Source organism: Patagioenas fasciata, chromosome W (genome assembly GCF_037038585.1).
Source record: "Patagioenas fasciata isolate bPatFas1 chromosome W, bPatFas1.hap1, whole genome shotgun sequence".
NCBI lineage: Eukaryota > Metazoa > Chordata > Aves > Columbiformes > Columbidae > Patagioenas > Patagioenas fasciata.
The window spans coordinates 50,078,843-50,098,934 of NC_092559.1; the positions used below are offsets into that span (position 1 = coordinate 50,078,843).

Here is a 20,092-nt window from a genome sequence, read left to right on the forward strand (position 1 = left end):
TTGTAATAGTATTCAAGTTTCACAGAATCACACAGAATCACAGAATGTTAGGGACTGGAAAGGACCTCGAAAGACCATCTAGTCCAATCCCCCTGCCGGAGTAAAACACCTAGATGAGGCTACACAGGAAGGCGTCCAGGCAGGTCTTGAATGCCTCCAGAGTAGGAGACTCCACAACCTCCCTGGGCAGTCTGTTCCAGTGTTCTATTACCCTCACTGAGAAGAAGTTTCTTCCCAAATTTAAGTGATATCTTTTGTGTTCCAGTTTGTACCCATTACCCCTTGTCCTATCATTGGTTGTCACCGAGAAAAGCCTGGCTCCATCCTCATGACACTCACCCTTTATATCTGTAAACATTAATGAGGTCACCCCTCAGTCTCCTCTTCTCCAAGCTAAAGAGACCCAGCTCCATCAGCCTTTCCTCATAAGGGAGACGCTCCACTCCCTTAATCATCTTCGTTGCCCTACGCTGGACTCTCTCCAGCAGTTCCTTGTCCTTCTTGAACTGAGGGGCCCAGAACTGGACATAATATTCCAGGTGTGGTCTCACCAGGGCAGAGTAGAGGGGAAGGAGAACCTCTCTGGACCTACTAACCACCCCCCTTCTAATACACCCCAGGATGCCACTGGCCTTCCTGGCCACAAGGGCACAGTGCTGGCTCATGGTCATCCTGCTGTCCACCAGGACCCCCAGGTCCCTTTCCCCTACACTGCTCTCCAATAGGTCATTCCCCAACTTATACTGGAACCTGGGGTTGTTCCTACCCAGATGTAAGACTCTACACTTGCCCTTGTTATATTTCATTAAATTTTTCCCTGCCCAACTCTCCAGCCTGTCCAGGTCTCGCTGGGTGGCAGCACAGCCTTCTGACGTATCAGCCACTCCTCCCAGTTTCCTCAATTTCAATCTATACCTTTTTAATATTCTAAAAAAATTCTTATGTTTCAAATAAAACAACTTCAGATCTCAGCTACATTTTTATATTTAGAAACATCAAAAATACTCACCCCACACACCGGCAGCTAAAGACTTATTCTGGTTTGGTGTTTTCTCATATTCAGGATTCAAAGATGGCTGAAAGGAAAATTTATTATTATTAAAACCAAAATTTAATAATAAGTTTTAATTGTGGGACCAATGAAATAAAGAATCACAATAATATCAGAAGTATGACCTCTGCTGTCAAAGATTTTTAAATGGAGAAAGACTAGACACTTCCCCCTGCAATCCAAATAGATCAACACTCACTTGTTTCCTCTTCTCCAACAAAACACCTCAAGCAGCAGTTAATACCGTTATATGAACTGTCCAGAGAAAGCAAAACACAGTGATGTATGGTTCTTCAAAGAGAAAGCTCACCCTTCCCCTTACATCCTACAATTTTAGGTTGAAGCATGGGACCTCAAACAGCTGGTAGCAGAAAGATCATTTTGTTAGTACCTCAGAATTCTACTTGTGTAGAATTTAATACATACACATGCCACAGTAAACTGTGGTAAGATATTATGAAATTATAAGTGACAATAATAAAAACATAATGATAAAAACTGGATATAAAAAGAGAAACAAGTTTGTGGACAAATGACTAACACCCTCTTACCTATGGGAAATGTGATCCCTTTATATGATAATCTGAAACCGGTGAAATCTCATCAAGTAGCTTGTAATTAACAAAATGGCACTTGCAGAAACAATGAAACCTTGTTTATTATAATTACAATTAACTTACAAAATCTTCAGCCTCAAACTGTTTGGGTACTTCCTTGTCTTCCTTTTTCCCAATTTCATTATCAGATACATTGTTTTCGCGCAGTCCTTGGCCTTTTCCATAGTGGAAAGTGCTGGTACCAGTGCAGGAACCTCCACCATGGTATCCCCCACGATGGTTTATATTTTCTGTATCATTTCTGCCTTGTGAACGCCAACCCTTCTTCTCTTTTCTCCCAAAATGCCCTTAGATTTGTAAATTTTAAAGAAATATAATTAACAGTTTTGAAAGAACATTCTACTCTTGAAAAAATTTGGTAGAGGAATTAAGCAAGCAGCTCTATACTCTGAGATGTGATAGCATAGTAAATTTAGTTTTCATTCATATAAGCAGCAGGGAAAAATCTCATAAAACAGTGCCAAAGAAAGATGACAATAGTCCAACATTAAGAAGTCAAACCCTTTTTCTGGCTGCTCACTTATATGTTGCTGGCTAGAGAATTAACTTGACCACCTTCTTAAGGGAAAAGTACACTTGGAATCACACTACTTAGAACTTAGTCATCACATTGTCTCCCAGAAGATGTCTTCCCATTACCTCTATTCTACTACAGAATACAGCATTTGGCATAGGACAGCTATTATCATCAGACTTTTTTCCTAGCCAAAGAGCTAAAAAGCAATGGTGTAAACTTATTTTAAATGTTCCATGAAAGTTAAATTATACCTCCATTAGGCCATCCAATGTTAGAATCACACCCATCTGAAGAGTTGTATCTTCTGTGATTTGCTTCATAATGATTCTCTGTCCACAAAAAGTTTTCAGAATGTTTCTCTAAGTTCAGTGATGACTGTAAAGGAGTACAAGTGGTAGACCTGAGATATCTGATTAATAACAAAGCTGAATTATCCAAACTGTAATATGTACATTACTTGTGGTATATACAATCAATTTTTAAAAGGACTATGAATGGCAGATAATACAGTAGTTCTCAAGTATGCATATGTTCAGAGTTATGTCATTATCTCCCATGGTAGCAGAAGCTGTATCTTCCACTCCAGGACACTCAAACAGTGCTGAGGACCATGCTTGTGACACAAATTAAAAACCCAAGTGTTTATTTTGGTTTGTCAACAGAACAGAGCACAAGTGATGTGTGGCAGCAGAGGAAAAATAAAAAAGGTAACAAAGGATATGAGATCACAGTTTGGAAAGCAGGAAAGAAATCTGGGATCTTAATTTGAGTGGTTAGACTACACATGTGCATTACATAGAAAGCAAGGAGTTGCTTCGACCGGAGGCAGCTCTACCCAAAAAAGGCCCAGTTTATTAGCCTTGTCATTATAACTTAATAACGCAAATGTAACTAGTTATGAAATACGAGTAAAACCTAGAGTCAAAAGTGTACAGATTCACAAATATACTTCACATTATCACCTTATAAAGTAGGTATTATAGAAATTTTAAAGTAGTAAATCTTTAATATACCAGTAGGAAGTACTTTATGAAATAAAATCTTATGTTGAGAACAGCACTCAGAAGTCAAAACATATTCTGACTAGAACTCATACCTAACCAAAAAAGATCATGTCTTAGAGTAGCTGTCTTCTCTATGGCTTCTATCTGGCTTTACCATTTTAACACTATAATATTTCTTTCACTGTTAGACCTTAAAAAATCAAGAATAAAATTTCTTTCTGTACAGGTAGCGCTTAGCCTTAGTGTTATACATGCCACATATACCAGTGAGTGACAGCAGAGAGCTGTGTTACCTGGTACTTCCCTGCCACACAGTCAACCTTTGATACAGATGAAGCAAAGCCCCCTTCCCTCTAGCACATATTGTGCATGTATATTCCCATTGTATTGCACATGTACAAGAGATCCAACACTTCCCAGGACCATATTATCTACAAATGCATAAATGCACCTAAATGTGGAATTGTACTATGTGAGCAAAGTAAGTTTAGTGATTCCAGGGAGTATCAATTTTACTGTACCAAAAATATCAGTTTTCCTGACTGAAGCTCTCTCCCTCTCCAGACTGAGTAACATTCAGGGAAAAACAAAACAAAACAACACAAACAAACAAAAAAAACCACCACCAACAACAAAAAAAAAAAAAACAACAAAAAAAAAACCCAGTAATGGTGCATTGTTTGAAAATGAAAGCCCCAAGTTTATTTCAATAGTTATTATCCATTAACATCTAAACAAGCCATATTAATATTTAAAGTACTCCACTGGTCAAAGTGAGTAGAAAAACAAAAAACAACCAAACAAAAAAGTCACAGTAATAGGTTAAACTACTTCATAAAATATGTTGAAGAGAATTATTTCCTTCTCCTCCACAACTACAAGACAATCACACAAAAAAATGACATCTAAGTTCTACTAACAATGCCTCAGCAGAGCTCAAGGTGCTGTTCAAAATCTACTGCTTAAAATTCAAACTCAAGTAAGCAATAGATAGGTATTTCCAAACTGTATAGAAGTCAAATGAAAAGGGATTCCTTCTCAACTTGAGACCTGGGAAGTGAATTATTTCCTTGACATACTTGGAAAGAGAGAAAAAAAACCAGAAAATTACAAGAAATTATCAAAATATCTAAGTAGTTAACAAAGGTGTCCCACTGGACCTGTTGTTTACAAACAGAGAAGGACTTGTGTGTGGATGATGTCATGGTTGGAAGCCATCTTGGGCACAGCAATTATGAAACAATAGGGGTTTTGATTGCTGAAGAAGGAATGGGGTCAGCAGAACTGCTATCTTGGACTTCTGGAGGGCAGACTTTTACCTTTTTAGGAGCCTGGTTGACAGAGTCCCTTGGGAGGCAGTCCTGAAGGGCAAAAGAGCCCAGGAAAGCTGGTCAATCTTTAAGATATAAATCTTAAAGGTGCAGGAGCAGGCCATCCTCATGTGCCAAAAGACAAGTTGGCAGGAAGAAGACTGGCCTGGCTGAACAGAGAGCTTTGGCTGGAACTCAGGAAAAAAAAAGGAGAGTTTATGACCTTTGGATGAAGGGGCAGGCAACACAGGAGGACTACAAGGATATCACTAAGTTATACAGGGAGACAATTAGAAGGACCAAAGCCCAACTAGAACTTAATCTGGCTACTACAGTAAAAGACCAAAAAAAAAAAAAAAAAAGTTGCTATAAATACATGACCAACAAAAGGAGAGCTAAGGAGAATCTCCATCCTTTAGTGGATGCAGGGGAAAACACAGTTAAAGATGAGGGAAAGGCTGAGGTACTTAATGCCTTCTTTACCTCAGTCTTTAATAATAAGACCAGTTGTGCTACAGGTACTCAGCCTCCTGAGCTGGAACACAAAGAGGGGGAGCAGAATGAAGCTCCCATAATGCAAGGCGAAATGGTTAGCAGCCTGCTACACCACTTGGACACGCACAAGTGTATGGGGCCAGATGGGATCCACACAAGAGTTGTGACAGAGCTGGTGGAAGTGCTCACCAAGCCACTTTCCATCATTTATCAGCACTCCTAGGTAACGGGAGGGAAAGGCTGTGGATGTTTTCCACCTAGACTTTAGTAAAGCCTTTGACACCATTTCCCAGAGCATTCTCCTAGGGAAACTGGTTGCTCATGGCTTGGAGTAAAAAACTGGTTGGATGGCTGGGCCCAAAGAGTTGTGGTGAATGGAGTTAAATCCAGTTGGCAACTGGTCACAAGTGGTGTTCCCCAGGGCTCAGTATTGGGGCCAGTTCTGTTTAATCTCTTTATCAGTGATCTGGATGAGGGGATTGAATGCACCCTCAGTAAGTTTGTGAATGTCACCAAGTTGGGTGGGAGCACTGATCTGCCTGAGGGATCTGGACAGGCTGGATCGATGGGCTGAAACCAACTGCATGAAGTTCAACAAGGCCAAGTGCTGGGTCCTGCACTTTGGTCACAACAACCCCATGCAATGGGCTTGCAGAAGATTGGCTGGAAAGCTGCTGGGTGGTAAAGGACCTGGGGGTATTGGTCGACACCCAGCTGAATATGAGCCAGCAGCGTGCCCAGGTGGCCAAAAAGGCCAACAGCATTCTGGGTTGTATCAGAATTAGTGTGGCCAGCAGGACTAGGGAACTGATTGTCCCTTGGTACTTGGCACTGCTGAGGCCGCACCTTGAATCCTGTGTTCAGTTTTGGGCCCCTCACTACAAGAAAGACATTGAGGTGCTGGAGAAATTTCAGAGAAGGGTAACGAAGCTGATGGTCTGGAGCACAAGTCTTACGAGGAACAGCTGAGGGAACTGGGGCTGTTTAGCCTGGAGAAAAGGAGGCTGAGGGGAGATCTTATCACTCTCTACAACTACCTGAAAGGAGGTTGTAGCAAGGAGGGTGTCAGTCTCTCTTTCCAAGTAACAAGTGATAAGACAAGAGGAAATGGCCTCAAGTTGCACCAGATTGGATATTAGGAAAAACTTCTTCACTTAAAGGGTTGTCAGGCATGAGAACAGGCTGCCAAGGGAAGTGGTTGAGTCACCATCCCTACTTGTGTTCAAAAGATGTGTAGATGAGGTTCTTAGGGACACAGTTTAGGGACAGTACTAGGTTAACAGTTGGACTCAATGATCTTAAAGGTCTTTTCCAACCAAAACAATTCTGTGATTCTATGATTATCATAATGGATCTCAATATTTAAATAAAAAAATAATTCCTTATAAACAAACTTTGAATAAGCTGGCAAAATTTCCAAAGGCTCCAAATCTGTTGATCATACATGAAATTTTAGAAAATAGCTTCATGTGGTCATTTACATACAACAACCTTCTAATATTGCCTTTGGAGTTTAACTTACTCTTGTTTTTTGTATGAACTTTGAAGAGCAATCACATGTTTACAAACTATAACTGACAATGCTTTGTATATTTTGTTTGAGTTGTACTTGACATAATGCATCTTCAGTCTCTAAATTGCATGCAAAGATCATGCAGTATGCATTTTCACCACATGATGGAGTTATCAATCTATCAAGTCTCTTGTGGCAAAGACAACAGTAATCTTTGTAATCAGCAGGAAAGTGGCAATTTCTGGAAGTTGAGAAATTATATGACTTGATTCAACCAGCCAAGAAATAAAACAACACAGATTTGTGTTGATGTATAAGAAGTCTTATTGCTTAACATGAAGTAATAGTAAGCTTTCAAAAACTACTGAGTTTACCAGTCTAATTTGATAGATAGACCACTAGGTGGATAAGGAATTGGCTGGATGATCATACTCAAAGAGTTGCAGTCAACGGCTCAATGTCCAAGTGGAGACCAGTGACTAGTGGCATTCCTCAGGGGTCGGTATTGGGACCAGCGCTGTGTAACATCTTTGTTGGCAACATGGACAGTGGGGCTGAGTGCACCTCCAGCAAGTTTGCCAACAACACCAAGCTGTGTGGTGCAGTCAACATGCTGGAGGGAGGGGATACCATCCAGAGGGACCTTGGCAGGCTTGAGAGGTGGGCCTGTGTGAACCTCATAAAGTTCAACAAGGCCAAGTGCAAGGTCCTGCACGTGGATCAGGGCAATCCCAAGCACAAATACAGGCTGAGTGGAGGATAATGGATTGAGAGCAGCCCTGAGAAGGACTTGGGGATGTTGGATGACAAAAAGCTAAACATGAGCCAGCAATGTGCACTTGCAGCCCAGAAAGCCAACCATATCCTGGGATGCATCAAAAGAAGCATGGCCAGCAGGTCAAGGGTGGCGATTCCCCTCTATTCCACTCTCATGAGACCCCACCTGGAGTACTGTGTTCAGCTCTGGGGCTCCCAAGAGAAGGACATGGACCTGTTGGAGCAAGTCCAGAGAAGGGCCATGAAGATGATCAGAGGGTTGGAGCAAATCTCCTATGAAGACAGTCTGAGAGAGTTGGGGTTGTTCTGCCTGGAGGAGAGAAAACTCTCGGGAGACCTTTTAGCATCCTTCCAGTACCATAAGGGGACCTACAAGAAAGCTGGAGAGAGACTTTTTACAAGGGCATGTAGTGATGGGACAAGAGGCAATGGCTTTAAACTGAAAGAGGGTAGATTTAGATTAGATATAAGGAAGAAATTCTTCACTATGAGGGTGGTGAGGCACTGGAACAGGCTGCCCAGAGAAGTTCTGGATGCCCCATGCCTGGAAGTGTTCAAGGCCAGGTCGGATAGGGCTTTGAGCAACCTGGTCTAGTGGAAGGTGTCCCTGCCCACAGCAGGGGGAAAATAAAACAGATGACAGGAGTTTGAAATATTCAGTGCTGCCTGTTTTTGCATTCATACAAGTCACGAAAGAGCAGAAGGATAGGACAGAAAAAAATAAACATTTATATGAGACAGATATATTCAAGACTTCCTACAATACTTACAAATCCTAATGATTCAGAAATTGCTATTTCTTGTTTCCATGCTGTCCCATTGTATAAAGTAACAGTAGTCTAGATGAAAAGAATGCACAACTATTTGCCACACCCTACCAGTAGTAACAAGCATCCCATCAGCAACTGAAGAGCCATTTCAGGTCTATTTCAAAAGCATTTTTTAAAATCACTTGGATGACAGAATAACACTTCTGTAAAATGTATAGGACACAGAACAAAATCACAAGCAAGAACATTAAGCACATGCCTCTGTCTCAGTTCTTCTAGCACAAAATACTATAATTCATTTCAAACTCCTGATGAAGGCAATCAATTCAACAACAGCTCTGACAATGTGTCCAGGCACATACTTCTTCGCATGAACTCAGATGTTCAAGCAAAAACCCCTACCAGAGGTAGGAGCCTGACAACCAAAGTCCAACTATTTAAATCATGACAGCAAGACTTGCTAGATATCATGTTATCACCCTTCACATATTCATAAAGTGATTTGCATTTTTACTGTGATTGAAGTTATGACATCTAGACTTCTCTAATAATTAGACTGCCTGTTCAAAAGAACAGCAAAGAACATACCTTTGTTGATGGAGGAGTAGGAAAATTAAGCCAGGCTGGAGCAAAGTCATGCTGCGCCATTTAGGTCCAGTCTCTCCAAATCACTGAAACAAGGCTTCAGCACCTCATGGCAAGTCCCTGTAATTGTAAAAAACAATACATTAGTGCTTTTCAGATGCTTATCTTACAAGAGGATCACACTTGTGGTGTATTGATCACTATTTCCCTTCTGTTTTCTGGTATTATTTTCTCACACAGATCTGGTTTTAGAATCTAAGCTTCATCTCATTTATATAATCACATATGCACTTTTATTACCCAAGTGTCACACTAATCAAATATATCACAGGTATCATGAAAACACAACTGTGACATTCACTCCTTTGTATCCTCTTATAAATGGGATGCGTAAGGTCTGATCAGAAAGCTGTGGCAAAATTAGCTTGTTGAAATATTTTCCTGTACTATCTAAAATGGATTGCAGGAGCTATTTCATTACCTTCCTAGAAGCAGCTGATTTTTCAAATTAGTACCTAAAAGTCAATCTTAGAGGCCATATTAAAGTTCCTTAATAAAAGACTAGATGCTCAGGACCACCACAAGCCCCATATTTTCTCTACATTTAATGAAAACAGTGCTTACATGTCCAGAAATACTGTCAAAATCCAGTAAAATTCTCTAGTTTGAAAATGGGCAAGAAAAGACAAATGCTTAAGATAAAACCCAAGAGCACTTTTTCTACCCCATGCTCTCTCCACAGGTGGGAAAATATCTCTCGGTAAGCAAGAGAATGTAAGAAAATGCAAATTAGATTACTTGAAGCTGAACAACAGCACAGAAAGCAAAGAAATGGATGAAACCATCTGAATTGCAAGGCTATGTGAATCATCACAGAATCACAGAATGTTAGGGACTGGAAGGGACCTCAAAAGACCATCTAGTCCAATCACTCCGCCGGAGCAGGAACACCCAGATGAGGTTACGCAGGAACGTGTCCAGGCAGGTTTGAATTTCTCCAGAGAAGGAGACTCCACAACCCCCCTGGGCAGCCTGTTCCAGTGCTCTGTTACCCTCACTGAGAAGAAGTTTCTTCTCAAATTTAAGTGGAATGCCCTGTGTTCCAGTTTGTACCCATTACCCCTTGTCCTATCATTGGTTGTCACCGAGAAAAGCCTGGCTCCATCCTCATGACACTCACCCTTTATATATTTGTAAATATTAATGAGGTCACCCCTCAGTCTCCTCTTCTCCAAGCTAAAGAGACCCAGCTCCATCAGCCTTTCCTCATAAGGGAGACGCTCCACTCCCTTTATCATCTTTGTTGCCCTGCGCTGGACTCTCTCCAGCAGTTCCTTGTCCTTCTTGAACTGAGGGGCCCAGAACTGGACACAATATTCCAGGTGTGGTCTCACCAGGGCAGAGTAGAGGGGAAGGAGAACCTCTCTGGACCTACTGACCAGCCCCCTTCTAATACACCCCAGGATGCCATTGGCCTTCCTGGCCACAAAGAGCACAGTACTGGCTCATGGTCATCCTGTTGTCCACCAGGACCCCCAGGTCCCTTTCCCCTACACTGCTCTCCAATAGGTCATTCCCCAACTTATACTGGAACCTGGGGTTGTTCCTACCCAGATGTAAGACTCTACACTTGCCCTTGTTATATTTCATTAAATTTTTCCCTGCCCAACTCTCCAGCCTGTCCAGGTCTCGCTGGGTGGCAGCACAGCCTTCTGACGTATCAGCCACTCCTCCCAGTTTCCTCAATTTCAATCTATACCTTTTTAATATTCTAAAAAAATTCTTATGTTTCAAATAAAACAACTTCAGATCTCAGCTACATTTTTATATTTAGAAACATCAAAAATACTCACCCCACACACCGGCAGCTAAAGACTCCCAGCTTGGTGTCATCAGCAAACTTGCTGACAGTACACTCTATGCCCTCATCCAAGTCATTGATGAATACGTTGAATAGTACTGGTCCTAGTACTGACCCCTGAGGCACTCCACTAGATACAGGCCTCCAACTAGACTCCACCCCATTGACCACAACTCTCTGGCTTCTTTCCTTCAGCCAGTTCAGAGTCCACCACACTACCCAATCATGCAGACCATACTTCCTCAGTTTAGCTGTAAGGATGCTGTGGGGGATTGTGACAAATGCTTTACTGAAGTCAAGGTAGACCACATCCACTGCTTTGCCATCATCTATCCACCTGGTTATGTCCTCATAAAAGGCTATGAGTTTGGTCAAGCATGACGTCCCCTTGGTGAAGCCATGTTGACTGCCCCTAATGACCCTCTTATCCCTGATATGCTTTGAGATGGCACCAAGGATAAGTTGTTCCATCATTTTCCCAGGGATGGACGTGAGGCTGACCGGTCTATAGTTACCTGGGTCCTCCTTCTTGCCCTTTTTGAAGACTGGAGTGACATTTGCTTTCCTCCAGTCCTCAGGCACCTCTCCCATTTCCCAAGACTTGGCAAAGATGATGGAGAGCGGTCCAACAATGACCTCAGACAGTTCCCTCAGCACCTGTGGGTGCATCCCATCTGGACCCATGGATTTATGGATGTCCAGATTGCTTAATTGCTCCCTAACCCAGTCCTCACCAATCAAGGCAGACTCCTCCATTGTCCTGCCTTCCTCTGGGGCCTCAGCGGTAAGGGGCTCCTCAGGACAGCCTCCGGCAGAGTAGACAAAGAAGGTATTCAGTATGTCTGCCTTCTCTGTATCTTCTGTCACCAGGGCACCCACCTCATTCATCAGTGGGCCTTGATTGCCTCTGGTGTTAGTTTTATCTGCCATGTATTTGAAGAAGTTCTTTCTGTTGTCCTTGACCTCCCCTGACAGGTTTGATTCTAAGGAGGCCTTAGCTTTCCTAGTTGCCTCCTACACCCTCTGACAACAGCCTTATTTTCTTCTCAAGTGGCCAGCCCCTCCTTCCATGGTCTGTAAACTCTCCTTTTCCACTTGAGCTTGCCCAGCAGTTCCCTGTTTAACCACGCAGGTCTCCTGGCTCCATTCCTTGACTTCCTACATGTCGGGATGCTCTACGTGTCTGTCATGCTCTGCAGCTAGGTACTGCAAAATTGTCAATGACTCAAAAGTATCCTAAGTATGATATACACACTATTAGAAATTAAACTAGTGAAAACATAATTAACATCCATGTGCATCTTACAGGGAGACTCAAATAAATGTATATTCCACACCTCTGCACAACAGAGAGCAGATCTTTTAGTCAGTTAACACAGATATAGTTCACTTTAAAGCTGCTGTAATTTCAGTAAGTTTTACTAAGAGCTGTGGAATGTGAACTTGATAACTGATAATTGTTGTTGTATTCTGGCCTGAACCAGACTAATGAAGAATTCCACTGACAGAGGAGAATGTTCAATTTTTTAAAAAGAAGTATAGCACATCTGTAAGCATTAAACTGTGCTACTTAGTTGGGCTGCTGGTTCTTTTGTATGCAGCGAGCTCATACTAAAGTTTTTAGGTATCTCTGATACCAGACTTAAACTATAAGGCAAGATGCACAAAATTCTTTATCCTTAAATAGAGACCATTTTAAAAGTATGTGCCACCCAAATAACTCTACTGAAGTCATCCAACACTTTTCTCTAAATTAACTTAAATAAAAAAAAACTCCAGAGAAATTTTCTAAAGAATCCAATTATGTCGGACCAGTTAAAAAAAAGAAAAAAGAAGGATGTTCTAAAGTCACAGAACTGTCACAAAAATGGCTTCTCTTTCTAACAGGAACCAAGTTCACTTTTACTGATGGCAAATTAAATGTGAACAGACTACAGTAAGAAAAATATTTTTTTCTCCTTCCCTCAGATACAGTTCTCATCTCCAAGCAAGAGAATCATGAAACTTTTAGAAAGGACCAAGAACGGTATCAATACTGGAAGATGAGCACAACAACAAAATCTTTAGACCAATACACTTACAGTCTAAAATACAAAGTGAGATATTAGATTTTTACCAAATAAGAACATAACAAAAGATCCAAAAAGTATTACCAAGTTATTGGTGAATCGGCCATTAGGTAGGGGACAACAAAAGCACTAACAATGTGATTTCTTAATAAACTAGCCTTACTGTTTTTAGAAAACTAGTCAAGCTTCCTAACACTACTATTTATCCAACTGCCATGAAAACAGTTTATTCTTAACTTACTAACATCCCAACCTTTTACCTTTGCACATAAATCAATGGTTGGGGTGAGACTTGGTGATCACCAAGTATCTAAGGATTGGAAAGGGGTTTTTAACCAAACTTTGTCCACAGCTCACTGATACTGGGTGTATATTTCTTCCCACAAAAAATTATTCTAGAAACAGATTCAAGTCTTCCCCATGTTCTCAGTTCTCCAACTAAAAGCTCTAAAAAGGTTTTTGATAGTGATGCTGAACCAGATGAGTCAGTCTCTTTACTCCTAAACAGTATAGTGAAGTGACAAAGAACGAAGTCTGGGCCAAAACTAAACAATTCTCAGAAGTCAAATTCAGCAGTAGAATACCTGTAAACTTCAATAAGCCCACAAAGACTTTTGATGAAGAAAAGACTACCAAGAAAAGCAACTACTGAAGAAAACGTTTTCTCTCATTTGATTGTACATACTATTGGTCTGGCAATTAGACACAGGAAAATCAAGTATTTTCATTATTAAACCTTATTTACTCACTAACTTCTAAAAGGCACAAATACCCTATCCATAATTAAATTGGGAAACACACAGCAGATCAGGAAAGGACAAAAATTAATATATTTTTTTTAAATTACATTTGGTCAAAATAGTCTAATCTCAGCAACAGTCTGTGGTGTCTGATACAAGTACTGTGTAGCGACTTCAGAAAATAAAGTCTTTCATAGCCCATAACTTTAGATAAAATTTATATGTTGCTGTTTTATGGATAGCAGAATAGTTTACAGAAAAGAAAAAAACCTGTTCTTAAATTTTACTTCTTGTGAGGCATATCTGAGAGAAGTCTGTAAAGCATTTTGTTTCAGGTAACATGCAACAATTATTCCAATATTCAATCCCATAAAATTTAAGTCTACGGTTTTGTGAAGTATGATCTTCAATTATAAGGCAATGAATGCCAAGGAATAATGAACGGCTAGTTCCAAATGATGTACATTGAAGAAATTTGTCATAAATATAACTCAGTCGCCCACTTTGAGCCACATGAGCAGCTGAAATAAGAACACTGCACACTGAAACAAGTATGCTTAACCAACATCCAAAAAGGTTGGACTAGGTAGGGTTTTTTTTATCTGTTTTGGGGTTTTTTGTTTGATTGGGGGGGGGGGGGGGCGGTATTTTTGGTTTGTTGGGTGTTTTTTATGGTTGAATCAATAAGGTCCTTTTGTGACAGAAAGTATTTTTCACCAGTTTTAAAGGATCTGGAAACACTGACTTTTTCAAGAAACTTATTTGACTCATCTGAAGAGCATTCAGGAAAATTTAATATATTGACTCTGTTTTAGAAGTAGTAGTAACATGCTGAGAAAAGGGAAGCAAAAAGCCACTGCATGAATCAGAAGTCAAGACTACTGCAAAAAGGCTAAGATAAAACAGCTAGAGTCAACTCCCAAAACTCTATAAAAACATCAAAAATGATGGCACTAAGCCAACTATTATTACTTCAGCTTCTGCTTATTAAATTAAATTAAGAAATCAAACCTTAAACAGTATAGTCAATTTTCCCTGCACTGCATTTTTCATTTATAAATCATCACAGGAAAAGATACAAGTAAAATCACACTTAGAATAACAGCACAGAAATTTAAAATTTTACTTAGTGCAATAATGAACTTTTTCAGTGATCAGGGACAAGAAATATCTAAGAAAAGTACTTGGGTTTGCTTTACCTCACAAAATTAGGACCTAAGATGTTTTTTAACACTGGTTATAAACATCTGAAGGAGTAAATTCCACCAAGAAAAGAGGTGTTTTAATCTAAAACACTGTAAGAATCACAAGAAGATGCTGGTCGTAATACATTTAGGCCAGACACACAGTTTTAAAGATCAGAAGAACAAAATTCTGGAAGAACTTTAAGACTTAACACAAATATTTGAACTGTCAATTCCTATTATGATTATGAGTCAGAAGCTAATAATTGTAACTAAAGAGTTTAACATGTAAGACAACACATGTACACAAAGACAACATTGTAATAATTGATCCAGTTTTTCCCATCTTAAGTGGTAACCATGTGAGAATACTATTCCCTCAGCAAGTTTTTTTTCCTCTCCCCTGCTACTTTAAATTGAGTGTTTAAGACCCAAAGTTTTAAAATGTGAAGACCATGCACTACAACCAACATATAAATCATTTTTTTTCCTGTAATAACACAGATAGAATTCAACATGGTACAAAAGCAGAAAACACCCTATATTCATGAACTTTCAGATTAATTTACTTTCAGATTACTTTAGCAAAGTGCTTCTTGAAGCTTCATCTTGTGTTACAATTTTCACATTATCTGCAACCTTTAATTCACTATTACTGGGAAAAAACGTGCAACAGCCAAAATGACTAACATTTAAGTTTTGTATGCAATCTAAAAATCTCCATGCAGTTAGCACATAAAACAGGGGCATGAAATACATAGATCAAGGAAATCCAGTCAACCAAACTATCCAAAACAGTGTTACGGAATACATCTCAGGTTTAACGAACACAATTTCTCATGTTTTAATACAATTTGTGTAGTTTCTTGCAGTAAATATATATGTTTTAAAAAACTCTTTTTCCCCCCCCTACGTTTACCAGGAGAGAAAGGGGAAGAAAAAACACCAGACCACATACAATGCTTACTCATTCTCATACCATTTGTCCTAAATTAGGGACTCCTGCCATCACAACTATGCCAGTTACAGATTTCACCCTCCTTCACTCCTGAACAATTTCACCAAATAGGCAGACTGGCAATACATGGTAGTAGTTTCTAACCATTAGAGAAGCGTGAGAGAGGGCATTATAGGCTAAGTATACTGCAGAATCCTAGCAAGCAGCTGTTAGTCCAGCTCATATCTCTGCGTAGCAAATTAAAAAAATAGAAATACAGTGCAGGCACATACCAGACTAATTACAAACAAGGTAACAGTAGAATCACTACAGACAGAATCAGGTGCATTTATTAACCCACCTGCAGCTCTCAACCAGGAAGTAGTTGTGTTGGCAAAAGCCATGGAGCAAAAAGATAAGGCAAGCAGACAGACATAGACTTTTTTGTTTCCATGCCTGGCATTTATAAAATGCTGGAAACAATTAAAACTGACAAAGCCTTAAAACAAACAAAAAAAGCACCCAAGTCTCCAACTCAAAACACTGGAACCCTTTTGATCTAACATGACTTCCTTCATATACTAGAAATTCATATGTCTCCTGCACTGCTCCTGCTAACATAGTGGAACAATAGTAATTTCCTTTACAAATGTCTCCATCCTGGCCTTTAAACATATCAAGAAAACAAAGGATACTGAGGTCTGGAATAAACTGGTTACACAAAAAATAATTTAAGTGATCACTCCTGCTCCATTATAAATATGATCTTTCATCCAGAATTTCTTCTAGCTTCACTTCCATTCATCAGATCTTTCTAGCGTTAGAAATCCTCTCTCTCTCTCTCTCTCTCTATTTGTCTATTCACACAACACTAAAAATATCCAAACAGCATGTCTGGAAGAAAAATTATTTTGATGGCTTACTAATTCTAAATCTGGAAAGTATCTTCTGAAAAATTAAAATATAACATCCATAGAGTGTTCTGAAAGACTGAGAATCAAATCAAGATCAAAAAGAATATCAGCTTCTCTCCATAGGAAAGATGCTCCGGTCCCTTAATCAACTTTGTGACCCTTTACTGGACTCACTCCACTAAGTCCATATCTTTCTTGTACCAGGGAGCCTATAACTGGGCACAGCACTCAACATGTAGCATCATCAGTGCTAAGTAGAGAAGGATGAACTCCCCTCGACCTGCTTACAACACTCATCCTAATGTAGCCCAGGGTGCTGTTGGCCACCTTTGTTGTGAAGATGCATTGCTGGCTCATGGTCAGCTTGCTGTCCAACAGGACCCCCAGGTCCTTCTCTGCAGAGCTGCTTCCCAGCTGATCAGCCCTCAGCATGTACTGGCATATGTAGCTACTACTCCCCAGACACAGGCCTTAGCATTTTCCCCCTTGCCAAACTTCATGAGGATACTCTGTATGGTTCTCTAGCCTGTCCAGGTTCCTCTGAATGGCAGCACATCTAATGTATTATCCACTCCTCTCCATTTTGTATTATCTGCAAACTTGCTGAGGGTAAACTCTGACTCATCCTCCAGTATTGGACCCTGGTGGTCCAACACTAATGACTTCCTTCAAATGGCCTTTGTGCCACTGATCACAACCCTGACAGGTTGGGCCTGGCTATTCAGCTAGTTTTTGATATACCTCATTGTTCACTTCTCTGACACATACTTTGTCAGCTTCTCTATGAGAGTGTCACAGAAGACTATATCAAAAGCCTTACTGAAGTCAAGATAAACAACATCCATTGCTCCCTTCATCTACCAAGCTACACACCTCACTGTAGAAGGCTACTAGCTTGGTTAAACATGATTTCCCCTTCATAAAGCCATGCTGACTGCTCCCACTCACCTTCTTGTCCTTCATGTGTTTGGAAATGGTTTCTACTTTCCCATGGACTGAAGTGAGACTGACCAACCTGTAGTTCCCTGGATGCTCCTTCTTACCCTTCTTGACGACAGGATTGAAATTTGTTCTCTTCTAGTACTCAAGAGCCTCTCCCAATCACCATGACCTCTCAAAGATAATCAAGAATGGCCTTGCAATGACATCAGCCAACTCCCTCTGCACTCATGGGTGCATCTTGTCAGGTCCCATGGACTTATGTATATCTTATTTAAGTGTTCCCTAATCTGATCCTTTTCCACTGAGGGTGGAGAAAAAAAGCACAGCAGAACTTTAAGATGACAAGGACATTAGATGAGCAATCATCCCCACCCAGTTTTATGGGCATGTTGTTTAACTTGTCTAACCAGTATTTAGCTGGCAGAAGAAAGTCCCATTGCTATTGAACAGATCCAACTTCAGGAAGGTCTCTTCAGCATACAAAATAAAAATATTTCCCTAGCCCAGAAAGCTGCCTTCAGTATTTAAGACATTTCACTACTGTTAGCAAGATACATTTGATAACACTATTTGTCTGAAACTACCTACACTAATTTGTCTAACAAATTTTAAAATAATGCTAAAATTAGAAAAAAAAAAAACCCTGTCAGTTGAACCCATCTCATCAGAAACCAGAGAAAAGGAAAAATAGTTTTGCATTTTTAGCTTCTATACTTCTCATATTCTGTGGATGGCCTAAATTATTTTACAGGAAGCAGTTTCTGTGATACCAGGTATTTCAGAGAATGTTAGAAGAAAACTAAAATAAGAGGCAATATAAACTCAACTGTTAGTAACAGAATCAACTTTACAAGATGTTTCCTTCTATGTTCCCTTCTGGAACAGGTCAGGATGGGCCTTCGCTGGCTCTGCCCTGGATATCGCTGGATCTGTTACAGTTGGATTAACATTAAGATAGCAACCAACCTTGTAACTATAGAATTCTTATATTCAGTAACCAAACTCTATTCTTAAAGTTGACATAGATTTATGGTATATTCTTATAAGGCAGGTAACTGTAACCGAGCTTATTCTTAAGGTGGACATAGATTTATGATATATTCTTTTAAAGTTGGTACCTTAGAAAATAACTGATAATCATAGCATCTTTAGATAGAAAGTTTGTGTTAGAATAGGTGTGGAATATGCTAATGGTTGCCAGGGGTTATAATGAATATGTATGTGACTAACTCGTATAAAAAGGTATAGTCTGAATCAGCTGTTCGAAGCCAGCTTTGGGTGCGAACCCCTGGTTTCCCAGTGCTGAAATAAAGCACCACATATAACTACGTCCGTGGTTATGTGTCCTGATTGCTAACATTTTGGCGACCCAGGTGGGACCTCACGGGCATTGCTGAGACAGATCGCGTCTCGATCCTGCTCCGGCTAGCACTGAGGTATTCTTGGGGAGTGTATCGGACATGATCAGCTCTCCGCTGCTCACAACGGACCTCTGACTGGTAAGAAGGTGCTTTATCTGTTGTTTTATCTGGATTATTGGGTACCCATCTGGTCTGGTTCTGGTCTGGTAGCCTGCCGGTCAGACGCGGCGAAAGCCACGCTCGGTTGGGCAGGGAGCTCCCGAGGTATTGCCTAGGCAGCCGTCCGTTAGACAGAGGGAAACCTCTGCAGGTTCGGCATCTGGTTCTGGTTCTTTAAGCCGCAGGTTCGGCACCTGGTCTGGTCTGGTTATTTGCACTCACCTGATCTGGTTATCTATGCTGTTCAGGACCTGGTCTGTAATTTTGGTAATTTGATCTCTATTTGCTGTTGAAACTGGTGATTTGATCCACCTTTACTGTTGTTCTGGTAAAGTTATCTGTGTGTTATCTTTCTGTGTTAATCGTCTGTGTGTTACCCTTTTGTGTTGATATGAGCAATACAAAGATGTCACCATTAGATTGTTTGTTGAAACACTGGAAGGAGGCTGAATTTGGACAATCAATGAGTAAAAAGAAATTAATTGAATATTGTACTCACTGCTGGCCTGAATATGACTTGCCTAATGGAGTACGGTGGCCACCGGAGGGTACTTTAGAACCTGGAACTATTAGTGAATTAATGAGGTTTTGTCAAAGGGAAGGTAAATGGGATGAGGTACAGTACGTAGATCTCTTTTTCTATCTTGTACAAAAACAGGACTGGAGGAAGGAATGTGGGTTAATGTTAGTCCGGAGGAGCGGTACTAATGATAAATGTATGGGATGTACGGCAGAAAAGAAATGCATGACATGTTTGGCAATAAAAAACAGTTGCGGTAACGCTTTAAAATTAGATCTGCTGTGTCTTGATGTTGCACCTCCAGAAACTGAACCCTCTGCACCTAAACCCCTTAAACCCTCGGCACCTGTGCGTCTTACTGAAAGTGATATCGATTCCAGTGGGGATGAGGGGGCAGCAACCGGTGTAAAAGGAGTAACAACTACACCAATATCCCACAGGACTAGGAACAGTGAAAAGGAAGCCCAAAAGGGGGGTGGACTGCCAAATGTAATAGCACCCCTGAGACAAGCAGTAGGAGTGGAGGGAGAGCCGGTTTATGTAAAAATCCCGTTTTCGCCAGGAGATTTAATGATCTGGAAACAATCAGCTGGTCCTTACTGGGAAAACCCGGACAAGGTTGCAAGGATAATTAAAATGATAATTAAAACGCAGAATCCTGATTGGGATGATTTACAAGTGATTCTTGACACATTAATGGATTCTACAAAAAAAGATATGGTTATATGGGTAGCAAGAGATAAAGTAAGGGAGGATGTTCGGAATG

At 40.4% G+C, this 20,092-nt stretch overlaps 1 protein-coding gene across 4 annotated transcripts in view; it reads right to left on the reverse strand.

The window, feature by feature from the left end:
* Window positions 1–20,092, reverse strand: part of LOC136114500 (vasculin-like) — a 64,143-nt gene that overhangs the window by 16,552 nt on the left and 27,499 nt on the right. For 3 of the 4 annotated variants that reach the window (XM_065859855.2, XM_065859853.1, XM_065859854.1), the window contains 4 exons: window positions 8,643–8,759; window positions 2,437–2,594; window positions 1,732–1,955; window positions 1,010–1,076 (listed from right to left, as the gene is read on the reverse strand). In XM_065859855.2, coding sequence (XP_065715927.1) covers window positions 1,010–1,076; window positions 1,732–1,955; window positions 2,437–2,594; window positions 8,643–8,692 — 499 coding nt within the window. In that variant the 5' untranslated portion in view covers window positions 8,693–8,759. The remainder of the gene's footprint in view (window positions 1–1,009; window positions 1,077–1,731; window positions 1,956–2,436; window positions 2,595–8,642; window positions 8,760–20,092) is intronic. The other variant, XM_065859856.1, reaches the window with a different exon arrangement.